This window comes from Chelonoidis abingdonii, chromosome 6 (genome assembly GCF_003597395.2).
Source record: "Chelonoidis abingdonii isolate Lonesome George chromosome 6, CheloAbing_2.0, whole genome shotgun sequence".
Taxonomy (NCBI): Eukaryota; Metazoa; Chordata; order Testudines; family Testudinidae; genus Chelonoidis; species Chelonoidis abingdonii.
In genome coordinates this window covers 79,204,869-79,221,722 of record NC_133774.1, presented here as the reverse complement: position 1 = coordinate 79,221,722, position 16,854 = coordinate 79,204,869, and the positions used below count along the sequence as shown (strand labels likewise).

Below are 16,854 nucleotides of genomic sequence, written 5' to 3'. Positions count from 1 at the left end.
AAAGACTGAAGTCTGTATAGTGAATTTTTACATGTCAGTATTGCTGCTTACCAAGATGTACGAGGTGTAATATAGATAAGAAAAAGTTTCCTGAGCTAGTAGTTTTCACATTACTTACATTTAATTTTCTTGAAGTGTGATATTCTTGTGTTACACTTTGTATAAGGTTTATATTATTAACTGGAGCAAACATATTTAAGTTAACAATGTTTGTTTTGCAGGGTAAAACTAAATAAATACATAGATGTTATAAAACATTTCAAATCTAACTTTGAAGTATAATATCTGATAATGAGTTTTCATTCACGCTCTTGGCTTTACTTCCACCAAACAGAAAATAGAAAACGAAGGGCATGATCTTGAGATATGTGAATGGCAACAAAAAGCAAAAGGTGAGAGGAAAAAATAGACTATGCTAAAAGAGGGAAAAGCAAATTTTAACAACAAACAAGCAAAACTAAAAAAAAAAAAATAAATCAGCAGAACGAAATTGTTTACTCTTCTTCCAGCCAGAAACAAAGGGAAAGGATGAAAAAATAAAAAGTGGGAAGACTCTCCTATGATCAGCCTGAAGAGGAGGGAAGAGATGAGCTTCAAGTTCAACAGACATCTAGAAGCAAAAACAAAAGAGGGAGCCCCCACCTCTGTCGGATCCATAGTCAGCTCTCAGATAGTTGGGATCTCCCCCATCCTCATCAATTAGCGATGAAGAAAGAGGATGTTTTCACCTTCCTTGGAGTTATCCTTGGACTTCACTGTGCCCTCCCACCCACCATCTTCCATCTGTCTTCTCCCCAATATCAGTGTCTGACTGATAAGTATGCAGTAAATGTTAATCACCAACTATGAAGGATACTCAACGTTGGCTTTGTTTTTATTAAAAATAACACTCCTAAAGAATCTAAGAAATATTACCAAAGCAAGTACAGAATGAAAGTTGTTAGAGCCACAGAATTTAAAAGCATAATTTTGTAATCTCTTAATACAGCAGCCTAATGTAAAACAATGTTATCAGGTTGTTAGGCCAAGAATGTGATCCATTTATTATTTTACAGCAATCAAGTGCGTTAGGAACCTTAGAATACAGAAAAAGAGACAGAGTTGCTGTCCTAAAGAGTTTACAATCTAGTTTGAGACTAGGTAGGACTTTGTCAAAATTATAACTGAAACCATTATGCCACACATGTACCCCCTCCCCGCCCCAAAACCTGCTGCATGTAAATGAACTGTCTTTTACATATGAACATTGGGTATGTGTGGTTGAAAGAGGAATAGTGTTTACTCATACATAAGAGGACAAAAAAAAAATCAGAATTCCCAGCAAATGTTATTAGGAGTAATTTCATACTCTCCGCTGAAACCTCAAAGGGACACTTTTTTAAATTACCAGGGGGTAGCAGTGTTTGTTTGTATCCACAAAAACAAGGAGTCCGGTGGCACCATAAAGACTAGCAGATTTATTTGGGCATAGTTAGAGAGATGTGAGGTTTATTACCCATGAAAGCTTATGCCCAAATAAATTTGCTAGTCTTTAAGGTGTCTCTAGACTCCTTGTTGTTTTTTTAAATTAGTCAGTTCAAATGAGTTAGTAATTCTTTTGATAAACAGTTCTAAAAAAAGTCTCAATTTTTAAAAAATGTTGAGAGTTCTTCTTCTACTCTACTTATGTTTATAATGCTCTTTTCAATTAATCACATTCTTCCAACTGACTACATAAACAGTGAAACAAACGCACTGTACACAGAGTGCTGTCAAATTCACAATGGAAACAAAACTGAACTTTCATCAGTTTTTCAGTTACAACAATCTGTACTGTTATTTGTACCACAGGAGGTACCAAACTTTCCATACAGAAATGTGATTTTGAAGTTAACTGTATTCATTTAAGACTGGACTTTTAAACACAAAAAGATTTGTTGTTTTTGTATGGAGATGGATTAGCCATAAATTCCATCACACCTTTCTCTGACTTTGCAGTTTTATTCTAGTGAAGTAAGAGAGAGCTACTTTTTGTGTTTTAATGCAGTTCATCCAAACGTACTAAAATATATACAGACCTATTAGTTTTTCAATCTGGTCAAACGGAATATTTTATATATGTACATAAGTGGGCCTACTACTGTATGCTTTGCAGATTTATTTTTCTGGGAAAAAACCGCCCACAAACTGCATATTTAAAGTTTTAGTATTTCACCTTTTATTTGTAAAAAGAGAATTCTCCTCAAAATACATTTATGTGCCTTATTATGTGTTTGAGAACATAATTTACTATATTTTTGTTACAGGAAGATAACACTGATAAAGATAGACCACATATGAACTGAACACACTGACCCATTACTGTAAAGTTCAGGGGCAGGAAGTTTCCTTCAACAAAAACAGGAACACTTCACATATTAGACAGATGACTCCATGAACAGGACATGTAATGTTATGCATTACAGTTTGCATACTGAAAACAAAACCAGGACCAATTATAGAGGAGAGGAAAGCTATCACTTTATAAAACTTTTTTTTAACCTATGTAGGTACTGCTTATTTTTAAAAAAGGTTCAATTATATTTAGCCGGGGGAAGGGGAGAGAGATGTGTTGCTTACAAACAAAGCAACACAGATCTAGAGTTTTCAATAGCTACAGAAAGTTTTAAGAAACCTAGTTACTGAAAAATAATATTGTAATTGTAGGTTTCAAAAGCCCTCACATGGATGCATCTCTCTAACTAGCCATAAGTACCATCCATCCCTAAAAAGAAATAGATGACACCGAACTGCATCAAAATGAGAATCTTCGGACAGTGACGAGCTCCCAGGAGCTGCTCAATGCCAGGAACAAAATAATTTTAAGGACTGCTCACACGGACTCCTTGAGCAGGGCAAGACAGAGAGATTTTTATCTTGGAAGGAAGTGGGTTATGTTTTCAGACTATGGGCTGGGGAGATGCGGAAAGTGAGATCAAGGGTAGGCAACATTTAAAGGGCAATGAGATGTTATTTCAGCAGGTTGACACGATGGGGGAAGAAAGAACATCTGGCAGAAGATGAGCCAGGTAGCTATTTCTCAGGCGAAAGCATGATTATCCCGGCAGCGGAGCGGAGGCACCCCGGGGAAGGGAGCCAGGGACACTGGAGGGAGCGCACTCTAGCAGGGGATCCACACCCTAGCAGGGAAGGGGGACACCGTTACCCGGCGCGGGGGGCTGGGGTAGCTTGGAAGGGGTCGGAGGACGACAACGCACGGGGAAGGCTGGGGGCGGGGCTTCCTGACACTAGTCACCGGAGCGCGGCGGAGGCGGGTGTGGGGAGGCTGGAACCCGGCCGTTCGGGCGGGTCAGCGCTCTCCGGCCACTGGGCGCGCGGGACCCGACAGCCACGGATCTGCCCCGCAGGGCACGAAATAGGCGGCGACCGCCGGACCCCGGCAGTGACAGAGGTTCCGCGCGGAGCAGGGCCCCGCCTCTCACCTCCAGGGTGGACACGGTGCTGGTGAACAAATCCTCGCCGTCCTCCAGCTCCTCGAGCTCGGGCTGCCTGGCTTCCCCGAGCGGAGGAGGCTCCCTCTCCGCCGCCATCTTCCCTTCCGTACTGGGGTGCGAGCTCCGGGTCTCCTCAGTCACGTGACGCACACACCCCGCCCCCTTAGCACGTGACTAGAGCGCGCGCGCCACCTTCCCTGTCTCTGGAGCCGGGAGTGCGCGAGTTGAGCAGTGCCCGTTCTGGAGCTCTGGACGTTGAGTGTTCGGAGGGGCGGGGCAGCGGTAGGTCCCGGACAGGTGTTGGTGGCTGTGCCAGGCCTAGGTGCTGTGCGGGCGCTGCTCTGTGACTGGCCAGGGGGAAGATGGGGGAGTCTCGCTTCTTCTCAGCTCCGCGTGTAGCCTCAGCCCCCACCACCCAGCGTCGGCCGGGCCGCAGATCCCCGGGGCGGGGCAGGCTTAGCTGCGGCCACACCTGGGCCGGCTACTGGTGCAGGCCAGGGACGTGGAGAGGCGCGGTGCTGCCGCTCTCCTCGACCTTGCGTGGGTAGGGCCCCCTGGGTCACGCCACCGCCTCCCTTGACATGTGATCTTTAGCACAGACCCATAGGTGTAGTGGCACAAATTGCTCCCTGGCAGAATTGCCTGTGTAGGTTGTACTGAGCGTGCCACTAGACTGGCAGCCCGCACCCGGAGCCTGCCGTGCACAGTGCTATTGATAGCACACTCCTGTGCTGAGCAGTATCCGCCACTACACTGTTCGGAGCTGGCCGCAGCCTTCCCGAACCCTGCGTCTGTGGGGTGCCAGCCAGCTGCCTGGACTCCCGAGTCTGCTGGGCGAAGCCCGTGGCAGCCCAGGTCCCGGTCCATCTGGCCTTTAGCACGCAGCTGAGCTGGGCCTTAGCTGTGTGCTAATTGGGTCACATGTGGGCTGCGGGCTGAGAACTGCTGCTCTGAGGCTAGGCCCATGTTAACTCTGTGGGTGAACCCTTGGTGATAATCCAGTAGATTGACTGCTTAATCCATTTATTTACTGATAAATTTTAATTTCCTCTATGCCTACTATATTCAAATTAGTTCATGATCATAGGGTAACCAGACAGCAAGTGTAAAAAATCAGGATGGGGTGGGGGGATTAATAGGAGCCTATATGAGACAAAGCCCCAAATATGGGGACTGCCCCTATAAAATCAGGACATCTGATAACTCTACATGTATTTATATTTTATGCAGTCACAAACAACCATCTCTACTTCTCCCCCTTCTCTGCTCCACATCACAGCCATGGTCCACTGGGTCATCAAAACAAGGAGCTGGGTGTTTAAACACAGCTCTGGCTTGAAGCAGGTTTCTAACCTGGTTGGCTGGAGTGAACCACTGCAAATATGACCACATTCAGCAATACTCAGTTTGGGTTCCTCTCCAGGCACTATTGTCATCCTCATCATCCAGACAAATGAAGTTAGCCATAACATATTAAAACTGTTTCATCTTTGCAAAGTTGTCATGAAAATTTACTAGCCTGAACTTTGCTGTTACTATGATGCTTCATTTTTTTGTTTAAACCTGATTGTGTGTTTCCCCCTGTATAACTCAAAGATGGTCTCTGCCCCCAATGACTTTGCAGTGGAAGGGCCAATCTTTCAAACACTTGTTACTGACCATAAGGCTTGTTATTGTGAATAAGCCCATCAACTTCACTGGCGCTCATGAGTAAAGCTACTCAAATGCATAAGTGCTTCCAGGATCAAGTACTGAAAGGGAGATTCTTAGGTGATGGGATGCAATGGTAAGCCCAGAAATACAAGTAGCTGCTATTTTTATACTTCTTTTTGTAGGCATCAGGGAAATAAGTGGGATGTTAAAAGGGTTTGGATGGTAGATTGTGGTAAAACTAATGAGGTTTTATTTGTATGTCCAAAACCAAAAAAAAAAGAAAAATTAAGGTAGGAATTTTTACAAGACTTATCAGATTACATTATTTATACATTGCTCTAAAGTGATTGTGCTAGTCCTTGATTTAGAGTACAGAGTTGCCAGTAATTATAATTTAATCACAAGTCTGGTTTCTCATGATCTTCCAGTTTTTGTTATCAAATGTAAATTTTGCCATTACCTTCAGTGGTACTGACCTCAGAGACTGCCTTCATTCAAGACAACCACCATTGCCGTAAAGCGAGCCTGCTGCTAGTAAATTGGGCTGTGGTCTCCAATGGTTTCAAGGGGGACTACAGCTGGAATGTCCTCAGGGAAGATGCCACTGCTTGTGCTATGCTAGGCATTGTAAAGAGGAAGAGAAGTGCTGTAGCTGGAGGGTAGATTTTGAAGTGAATGGAAACATGTAAGGTAGGTAGGAGACTGCAGGAATCTAGGGGAATGTGAGGGACAGGAAGGAGATTTTTGAGGTGCAGAAAAGTGTGAGGAGCTGGAGAGACAAGGTTGGTCAGGTTATATCTTTTATTGTACCAGCTTTGTTGGTGAAAGAGAAAAGCTTTTGAACTACACATAGCTCTTCTTCAGGTCTGGAGAAAGACTTTGGGTGGCAGGAGTGTGGGGCATAGGAGAGATTTGGGGCTATAGGGAATGTAGGACAGAAAGAAAGAGGTGGGGTGGACATGGGAATGTGGTGTGCAGAAGGAAACAGAGGGAGTGCAAAATAAAAAGGGCACAAGGAATGAGAATGTGTGGGGTAGGAGACCAAGAAGAAAATATCAGGGACAGAATAGAGGAACAGAAGTCTCTAAGTAAGGCAGGAATGGAGAATTTGAATGGGGTGAGAGACTGCACTTGGAGAATGATAGCATGGCAGCTTCCCACATATCAGGGATGGAAGAGGAAGTGGAGTCCACCTGAGAAGGCAGTGGGAAGGCCTGCATATTTGTGTAGTTGCATGCTGAATCTGAAATGATAAATCAAGAGTGGTCAGTCTCTCCTTACAGGTTCCAAACTCAAAAGGCACAAGAAGCCCCCACTCATGCACAATTTAATATTTTTAAATCTCATGATTTAAGCAAATCTTATTAATTGTTTGGGTTCTGATGCCTGTTCTTGGAACCAGCCAAGAAATAACAACAAAGGAAGAGTGAACTAGATCAGCGCTGAGGCTTGATTTATTGCTTCCCTTATTTGCGTAATTATACTCTCACACACAACTCATTCATGCTGGCAGGCTGAAGGCACGGATGTTGGTTTCAATTTCACAGGTGGCTGAGGCTGGCCAGGAGACAGCTGCCCAGAGATGGGCCACGGGGCAACAAGAGTCCCTGAAGTCCCTTTGGATCCACAGGAGGGCTCTACTGCTTCCTGTCCGGTCCCGAGTTTAGTGCACTGTTACATTTCCTTGTTGGTACCCCACCTGGCTGCCCATCTCGAAGTTTATACCTTCACCAAGATAATGGTTCCATAAAAGGCGATATTTGCTTCTTTGTTTTGCCATTAGCTGTCACTCACTCTCACTATCTCACTCATTCCTTACATTAATTGCGGGGGGGCAGGAAGGTCGTTCGGCTACAGGTTCTTCTTCCGTGCACTGATAGAGTCCATTAAGTGTTTAGGGCTCTCATTGGGACCATTAAAACCTTCTAAATTGTATCTGCATTTCAGAATTTTCCAGGGGAGGAGGAGGAGGAGTCCAAGACCATTGTTCTCTCCTCATTTTATATCAACCTTTGGATTAAGTTTCTTTCTAACCATTAATTGATTTTATGTACTGCTAACTCTGTTTGTGGTATGGAGGGGAGAATCATTAATTAAAGTGTTTTTGGCCTGAAGAAAAATGTAAGTGATAAGTGATTTTTGAGTTTTGCTCTTGGAATATATGAAACTACTATGTGAATTGTTGCCACAGTGAATGAAGAATTTTTCGGGACAGGCGATCATTATGTATAAACATAGCTATCAGTTTTCACAGAGATTGAAAGAAATTTCAAGTGATGAGTTAAGATGCTGTTAGGGCAGCGATTGCAAAGACAAACCCTCAGGAGTAGTATAAACCGACACACACAATGCTGAGCATTAAAGCCTATTTTATAAGCTGAGAGCTACAAGTATTAGGTCTTGAGAAGATGCAGTTATATAACTAGTGTTTAGGTACATTAGTAGTTCTATTGACTTCAGTGGCATATTCCTGTGAGTAAGTGTTTGAAAGACCTGGCCTTAGTTATTAATTCTAAATGGCTCTTATTCCAGTATTCAGTGTGACCTGGTTCATAAATTCTTATATTGTTCCAAATTATTAAGGTATATTATAATGCTCATTTAAAAATACTTAATCTCAAGTGTCAATGGTTTTAGCAGCAGGGTCTAGCTATGGGACATTAGCTAATACAATCAAATCAAGTTTAATGTATAAATCATTTATGATTTTTTGTCAGCACAAAAGTATTTTCCAATTTATTTTTTCCTTTATAGAAAGCAGCTTTTGAAAAAAAGTTTTGTAAGTGTGCTACTCATTTAGTAGAACCAAAAAACAGAACGATTCATCAGTTATTTGAGTTGTTTATTAATTTGATCATGGTAAAACATTTGTTAGCTCAGCGTACCTCTGTTCTGTGAGGACTGTGTTAATGGTTGAAGTGTCTGAGTTTATTTCTACACTGTGTCCATTGCAGACTAAACAAATACTGTACCATAGATTCTAAGCTCTTTGGGGCTCCTTAGAGCCTCTGACTCTCACTGACTTCAATAGTCATTGGAGCAGGGATGATGAATACCATGGCTACTGGATGGGTGGACTGACGCCCCCATCACCACCACCTAGCCCCAAAACAAATAATCTGGCTGTCTTTTATGCAGGTTAAGCATGCTCAGAACACACCTGCTGGATCTGGTCTTGCAGGTGAGGGAATGTTGAATTTGAGAATGTGTGAGCTAGGGTGCTGAGCAGTTCAGTGGTATCAGGACTTAGATAGTCTTGTGCATGCTCACCAGCTGAAACATAGGCATCTACAGGACTAGAGGACAGTTGAGTGGGGGTGGGTTGAAGATATCAGTGAAAATTTCAAATGTTGGAGTTAGGCACCCAAGTGGATCTAACTCAATGTGCCTTGTCTTTGTTGCTCTCAAATGTGAAATGAAAACAAAGGAAAGAATGAAAACGCATTTTTCTTTCAGACTTTGCTCCTCCCAAGCACTGCCACATCACTAGAAAAGACAAAGAAGTGGTCTACAAACTATGGACTTGTCATATATGACTGTCTGGATTGGTCAAGGGTATGTTTGAATACAGCTGTAGGAAGTGCTTAACAAAGATCTCCGTTGAGAAAAGTATTGACTCTTCTCAGGTTCTGAATGAGTGTCTTCCGCTCCTGATGACTTCAGAGCAAGTTATGGGTTTTCAGTTCTTAACAAAGTGCTCATCCCCTCTCTGGATTGAAATCTTACAGATCTGTTTCACAAACAAAACAAAAACATAGATCTTTAAATTCTGAAACAGTTTTGAAAATTGTGGAACTTCAATTAACAGCTTTAAATATTTGCTATTGATATGAAGGAATCTTGTAATGCTGTAGATTCTAAAAACTTTTGTTTTAAAGAAAAATATTTTACTTCAGTGTAGTGGTTTAAACAAACTCATACTTACTAAACTAAAAATGGACTTCAGAAGATACTGAACTAAAGAAACAAAATAAAGATGGTCTGTTTCACTGGCACTGGAAAGTAAATTTTTAAAAAACACATCCATTTTTCACCTGCCTGCACTATCCAGCCTACACTGCCAGTAATGGATATGAAATGAAACCCACTTATAAGTCTTGATTAAGTCTTAACTTATTGGTGTCATAGACATTAAATAAGTTTTGATAACTTGTAGTGTGCATAGAGGGTTTTATTGTGGGAAGAAAAACCAGGTAAATTGTTTCCCTAAACTAAAGACTCAAAATATTCAAATACTTTCCTGTCAGAAAGGATATTTCTCCCAGCTCTAAATATTTTTATGTGGTTTGTATCATCATTATTACACCCAACAGATTTTAGCTAGGTTAGTCATTTCTACATGTTTGTAGGCTTCCTGTTCCACTATTCCACTTCTGCAAATTTCTCAAATACATAACTGGGAATGTACACTGTTAGTTTATTTGGAAATTATGATTCAGCTAAAAAGGGCATATTTTGTACTCTGGCCTTACATCATAAAAATGTCAGCTTTATCTTTGTTCTCTTTGATTAGGAAGAGTATATATTTATTACTCTTTAAAAGTTTGCAACTATAGCAAAATAATATAGTGCTTAGGTGCAATCATCTTATTGCTTTCCACCGGTTTTAAGGAATTAGTGCAACAGTCTAACTCAGGGGTCGGCAACCTTTCAGAAGCGGTGTGCCAAGTCTTCATTTGTTCACTCTAATTTAAGGCTTCGCGTGCTGGTAATACATTTTAATGTTTTTTAGAAGGTCTCTCTCTATATATTATATAACTAAACTAGTGTTATATTGTAAAATAAACAAGGTTTTCAAAATGTTTAAGCTTCATTTAAAATGAAATTAAAATGTTGAACTTACGCCGCTGGCCCGCTCAGCCCGCTGCTGGTCTGGGGTTGTGTTCACCTAGGCCAGCAGTGGGCTGAGTGAGGCCTGTGGCCGGGACCCCGAATGGCAAGGATCCAGCAGCCAGAACCCCAGACCAGCAGCAGGCTGTGTGGGGCCTGCGGCCGGGGCCCCAGACCAGCAGTGCACTGAGCAGCTCAGCCCACTGCCGCTCAGGGGTTCCATCCACTGGCTCCTGCCAGCCGGATCCGCTCAGCCCAGTGCCAGTCTGGGGTCCCGGCCCTCCTCACATATAGTGGTTCTGGCCATTCTCCTCCTCCTCTCTGCACTGAGCTAAGGGTGGGAGTGCACTGAGCACAGGGCTGCAGGTAAAGGGTTGGTTCAGGAGCTAAAATGAGGGAGGGGGCTCAGGGTTAGGATAGGAGCTTTGGGTGTGGGGCACTTACCGGGGCAGCTCCCATTTGATGTGAGGGGTGCAGGTGGGAATGTGGGTGGTGGTGGTGCAGGAGCTCCCATTTGGTGTTCCAGGTGGGGCTGGGGATGTGGTGGGTGCATGGGGTTGGCTGGGGATGTGTGGGGGTGGAAGAGTCAAGGCAGAGAGCTGGAATCAGGGCTGGGTATGTGGGGGGAATGCAGGTGTCAGGGCAGAGCATGTGTGGGGGTGCCAGAGTCAGGGCTAGGGTGGGTGGGGGGAATGAAGGAGTCAAGCAGAGGGCTGGGTGTGTATGAGGGAGGTATAGGGCTCAGGGCAGAGAGTGTGTGTGGGGGGTCAGGGTTCAGGGGAGAGGGCTGGGTGACTGCCCCCCTAAGAACTCCCAATCCCCCTGCTCCTTGTCCCCTGACTACCCCTCCTGGGACCCTGTCCCCCAGGACCTCACTCGCTATCTAAGCCGTCCTGTTCCTTGTCCCCTGACTGGATCCTACCCCATACCTGTCCCCTGACTGCCCCGACCCTTATCCGCACCCCTGCCCCCAGCCAGACCCCCGGGACTCCCATGCCTATCCAGGACTTAGGAATTTAATGCCTATCCAACCACTCGCCGCCCCCTGACAGGACGCCCAGAACTCCCGACCCATCCAACCCCCTCACAAGTCTCATGCATGCATGCCTGTCTGAAGGCTTAGAACATCTGCAGTCATCTTCTTGCTGTATGTTTCAGTCTATGCATCGGATGAAGTGGGCTGTAGCCCATGAAAGCTTATGCTCAAATAAATTTGTTAGTCTCTAAGGTGCCAGAAGCACTCCTGTTCATTTTAGTTTATGTACATGGATATAAACTGAATTCCCAGCATTTTTTCTCCTCTCTCATCTGTCATCTCAAATCTTGTCAATAGCCAAGTGTTTTTCAAATTAGTATTTAAAAAGAACAATGTCAGCTTTTTAAAAAAATCCCAGTATGGACAGCATAATAGAAAGGGACCTACAGAGACTGGATATAACAAAATGAGACTCATCTTGGAAAAATGCAGATTAGTAGATCTTGGTGGGAAAGTAGCTCAAAACACAGATAGGCAGATGAGAGAGAAAGTGGGAAACCAACAATGCTGAGAAAGAACTCAAGGTGATAGTGAAAAGCCAACTATATACAGGCTTGCAATGTGTAATTGAAAACAAACAAACAAAAAAAATACCAAATACCAAAACAATGTGCAAATGTGATTTTTTTTCATATCACAGCGCAAGAAGGTATTAGCTCCTCTATGTATACTGTATTACCCACAAAAAATAACTTTAATGTTGCAGTCAAGTGCCTGTAAACCTTAATTTGGCCCCTTTGTGCCAATACATTGATTCATTCCATAATTACATGATCCCATACTGTTTTTTCCACCTGACCATGACTCATTCAGTGCATACAATGAATGGTGCTCACTTAATGATCAGCTATTTAATATTTTGTTTTCCCCTTGGTCTATATGTAGCTCCATGACTTATTTATTGCATGTTGTTCAACCTCTACTCTGAATACAGAATTACCGATTTCCTCTGGGGCTTTTCTGTGGTGCTTATTACTATAGCATCTTAGTGCTTCACAGACATTAATGAATGTTTCTACAATGCCCCTGTGAGATGGGGTGGTACTGTACCCATTTTAGAGATGGGGAGCTAAATCACACGGAGATAAAGGTCCAAAGTATTCACTGATTTTAGGTGACTAGTCTAAAATGCTTAGGACCTGACTTTTCAGAATATGTAACATTTTGAATTGTCTTTTTGCCCACTCCACCCTGTATCTATCCCACTGGCTCCCTGCCTCAGTCTTCCTTTGTCTCCCCACACACTCAGGATCCTTGTCCCAATCTACTCCTTCCACACTTCCCTTCTCTCCTCCAGGCCAGACACCTCACCCCTCTGTATTTCAGTCAGTCAGCTTCATCCTCCACAATGCCTGGTTATAGTCTCCCTGCTTTCTGTTTCCATGGATGGCACCGCATTGTCCTGGGGAAGCTAGGAGGAGCCATTGTAGGAAAAATCCTGCTTAGCCCCTGCATGCCTGGGCCTGGAGCATGCTTAATTCTTTGGGAATGGTGCACACATAATCCAGTCACAGAAAATTTGTCATCCCTTCACAGCTGCTGTGTAGATGGAATCTGAAGAATTTAGTTGCCAAACTCTAAGATGCCTCTACAGATCACATGCAAACTGAAATTTTTCAAAGGCTTTAACTTGAGCAAAATTAGATAGTTTTCTACCAGCAACAGCAAAAGGCTCAGCCTTGACACCAACCTTGCCCCTGCCAACTTTCAGGTTCCTGTTCCAAAGCATGGAGGCACTGGAGTTTCTCAATACAGTGGTTGTAAGCAGGCCTGCTGACATGGGGGGGGGGGGGGGGAGAACAGGCAAAGCGTGTTAAAACTAATAAATCAAAGAGTGGTGCTCCAACTCAGACATAGTATCTATCACCTGTTAAAAATCCTCGCTGGCCGCACACCTCCCCAGATTAGTGAAAACTGGACCCAGATTGAATGTAAAAAACAATGATTTTATTTAGGGAAACACACATAACTGGGAACCCAGGGGATAAACAGAGAACAGTAAAATGACTCAGTGGTTTTGAACTAGTTGGACTTCAAACCTGGCTCCTGTACAATCCTAAATAACCTAGGAATATCTGTACTAAAGTCTGTTTTATACTTGCAGAGTGATATCATGATTGGACAGACAGCTGGTCTCAACCCAGGTTATTGCAGCAGCTGTTAGGTTCTGGACCTTCCACTGTTGAAGATGGTGTCTAGTAGGAGGAACACGGAACCTGATGGAGCAGGTGGAACAGCCCAGGATACTCCTCAGTGATCTGCAGGTGAGTATCTAGGACGGATGTTGACTCTTGGCGTTCACGCATATAACCGGTTTACAGGCTGCCTCTGTGGAGGACAGCATTCAATGCTGGACGCAGCAGCCTTATATAGACTCTAGCATGCGAAAACCCTAGTGCGTGAGACTCTTCTGGCATTTTCCCTGCCTTTCCCGCCATTAGGGAAAAAGGGTGCCAAAGTTTGATAAAGAAGGGCTTACAATATGGAGTCCAAACAACTGATTAGCCATATTCAGAATGGCAAAGCCAACAAAATGGCATCCATTGCCCTAAGTGTACATAAGCATCATATAAACTATAAAGTACAACATTAACATGACAATACAGAAACTTACAGAACATCACAGCAATCTAAAACAATGAGAGGCAACATACTAGCTCCTGAGTGGTCAAAATCTACACCCTCTTACACAGTAAAAAGACTTCACTATGAGTCAGTCTTCATAGGAAAAATTATAAAATGCAAATATTTACACATCTTTCCAACACACCTTCCAATCAGCCAACAAGCGTAACATCTAATGTTAAGATAGCTGTTCTTATATGGAACTTGTCATTTTTCCAGAAAACCATTTAAACCTTGAACATTTTACATTATGTTTTACACAACATTATTAAAAAAAGTATGCTGGAAAAGAATAATTCTTTGATGACAGTGAGCGCTGAGTGATTCTGATTCATCTGTGAGATATTTATGTGAGACATCCGTATTCCATTCATGTATTTACTCATGGAGTTAGGAGTATTTTTAAACAAAGTTGTGTAATGTTTTTGCCTTATTCAAATAAAACAATGATCATTCCCATTCTCCATTTGCATCTAGTGCAACATACAATACTTTAGGATGTACAAATCCAGTGTATGTCTTTGCTTCAGTTCCCATAAGTGCATTGGTATAATCAGGAGAGGATGCCAGGCTTCACCCTGGTAACAGCATCAGGATGGTGCAGAAAAATGGATGAACCTTTTCACCATAGTATATGCCAATCATAGCAGAGAATAACTGAGCAAGGAGTGCGATTAGCACCTCAACTGTTAACATGATGGTCCTAAATGCATAATACACCTAATCCAGAAAAGAAAAAAGTTGTACTAATCACACCTTTGTATAGAGGAGGGTTACGAAAGTATGGGGAATTTTGCCAGGATGCTTGGTGAATCTTACAGCAATATACTTTTTGTTCTTGTGTGTATTTTAAATACTGGCAATGGCTGAATCCTAGTGGACAGCTATTGTTGGACCATTGTAGCTTTTTCTCTGAATACACAAATTGTTTATGATTATATGCATATGTGCCGATTGTTAAATTGCATGTACATTGTACCACATGAATTTTTAAGCTCATAATATATTCTGAAATAAAATAGTATATCTGGCTACAGTATAACAAATAATTTATAGAAGTTATCTGATTAATTTATCGCTTTTTCTTTTATGAAATAGCCATGTACAGAATTCAGATTCACCACATGCGTTATTTTTGTCTCTATAGCCCAACTGAAAACAAAGTTGCAAATATTTGATCCGGAATATTCAAAATTAGAGCTCTGCTTCTTAGTAATGTTTGTTCAGATAAGACGTGGTATTTTTCCTGACTGGAGGAGTGCATGGGGACTTCTACCAAGACTGGTCAGATGTGCAAATTAAAAATGCCATTGCCCTGAATATTCTGTCATGACACACTGAAATCACTTTCCACAAGCATTTATGCTATTATGTAGGTATAATGCCATTCTTCCTTAGTCTGAGAAGGCTTTTCTTTTGTTTTCAATAACCTATGTACATGAAATCTCTAATAATTACAATAGAAAAAAGTTTTAAAAGAAAACCTCAGTCATTCAAATGTTCATGTAAGCATGGCTAAAACAAAATCATTTTCAAATTTGAATGGGTGTTTGTAGATTGATTTATTGCAGAGTTTGCTCAGCTATGCATTTAGTCCTCATCTTAGTCTGGGTAAAATTCACACTTGTGAATAGATCTAGCCCAAAGTCTATGTAATGCTAAAGGCCAGTTTAAGCCTATTTAGAATTTAAGTGATGAATAGGTCTTGTACTGGCCCTCCGCATGGGGGTGAATTTCAGCCTGTACATGCGCAAGTCTTCATCCTTTTGTACCCTCTTATTAAAGCACCAGACTGCCCTCACCAACTTGTGGTGCAAGTGCACTAAAGTCACTAGGGTTGAACCAGATATGATGGCAAGGTTTGGCCAGTAGTTTTGTAATACACGTAAAAGAACTAGAAATGCTAAAATACAATGGATTTCAAAATTAAGTGGGGTCTAATCTCATTCTTTCACTGCAATTCCTGTAGTGTTTCAACCTGCTAGACTTCCTGCTTTCCGAGAATGCAGAAATAGTATGTCAGGTCTGTAGTTGGTCCTACTGGAGTTTATAGTAATTTACTAATCAATTTTAGCACATACAGTATGAGAAAGGGGTGAATTGTTGTATTTTTGACAGTATATCAATGAAACAAACATTTGTTTTTATTGTTTTCTAGGATGTTGAATTAAGGCAGTACTGTTAGTAAAGGTGGTCAGTCTAGTTATAGATTAATATGTAGACTTGTCTGGTCTTTAAAGAAGCTGGTAGCTGTAGCAACTCATTTTGTTGGATTTTTAAAATATAGCTATCTGTTTCTATTGGTTAATTGAAATATCTTTATTCTTCCATCCAAAACTGTTTTAGAATTGCCTAGAAGGAACAGAGCAGGGGGTAAGGAGAAAGGAGTTTCACTAGCAGAATGAGAGGGGGAAAAGAAGACCTACTGTTTGTTAGGGATTTTGATCTGACCAAACAGCACTATATGACAGGTTGTCACCCCTGGGGTGCAATCTAGGAGCTCTGGGAACTGCTGTGCCTCTATAAGACACACAACTGTGTTGGGGACACAGCCAGCCTCACCGAAGCCCTGTTATCACCCAACACGACAGCAGGTGGTGCAACTCACCCAAACTGGGCTACTTGAGTGCCAATGGCAGACACCAACCAGTTTCTCAGCTCCCCAGGCATTCACCCCCCTCTGGAGTATGAACCCAAAATTATACCGTTTTGCACTGCACAGCAATCTATATAGCGTAAGCTCGTTAATATGTCCGTCCCTCTCTCAATGTGGAGAGGGATATGCACAATACATTTCTGTTAAACCAAGCTGAGATTTTCCCCAGACACTTCAGTCAAAGTCACACCGGGTTAGATTAAAACATATACAAGATAGATTTTAAATGATTATAAAGCGATAGCAAACAAACAGATCAAAGCAGATTACCTAGTAAATAAACAAAACCACAAACTAAGCCTTGGATACTAAAAAGATAGGATATGAATTAGCAGCTGGTGTGGCTGTCCCCAGGGCCACCTGAGCAGCCCCTTGGCCACCCTGGGGTCTGCCACACTGGTTGTGTAGAAGTCACGGCAGTCATGGAAAGACATGGAATCCTATTAATGGCCCATTACACTGAATGGGCCCTTCACAACTTGGAAACATCTTGCCTAGTGGGTGTAACCCAGGTGTGACTACATGTGAAACACAGATACATAGTCAATATTTATCACTTCAGATACAAAAAGGATACATGC

At 42.4% G+C, this 16,854-nt stretch overlaps 1 protein-coding gene across 2 annotated transcripts in view; it reads right to left on the bottom strand.

Moving 5' to 3' along the window:
• The window catches only part of SNX2 (sorting nexin 2), a 51,739-nt gene extending 48,114 nt beyond the window's left edge, over positions 1 to 3,625 (bottom strand). Inside the window, exon 1 of one of the 2 annotated variants that reach the window (XM_032790776.2) lies at positions 3,462 to 3,625. In XM_032790776.2, the coding sequence (XP_032646667.1) occupies positions 3,462 to 3,569 (108 nt within the window). In that variant the 5' untranslated portion in view covers positions 3,570 to 3,625. The remainder of the gene's footprint in view (positions 1 to 3,461) is intronic. The other variant, XM_075067172.1, reaches the window with a different exon arrangement.
• Between the last annotated feature and the right edge of the window lie 13,229 nt (positions 3,626 to 16,854).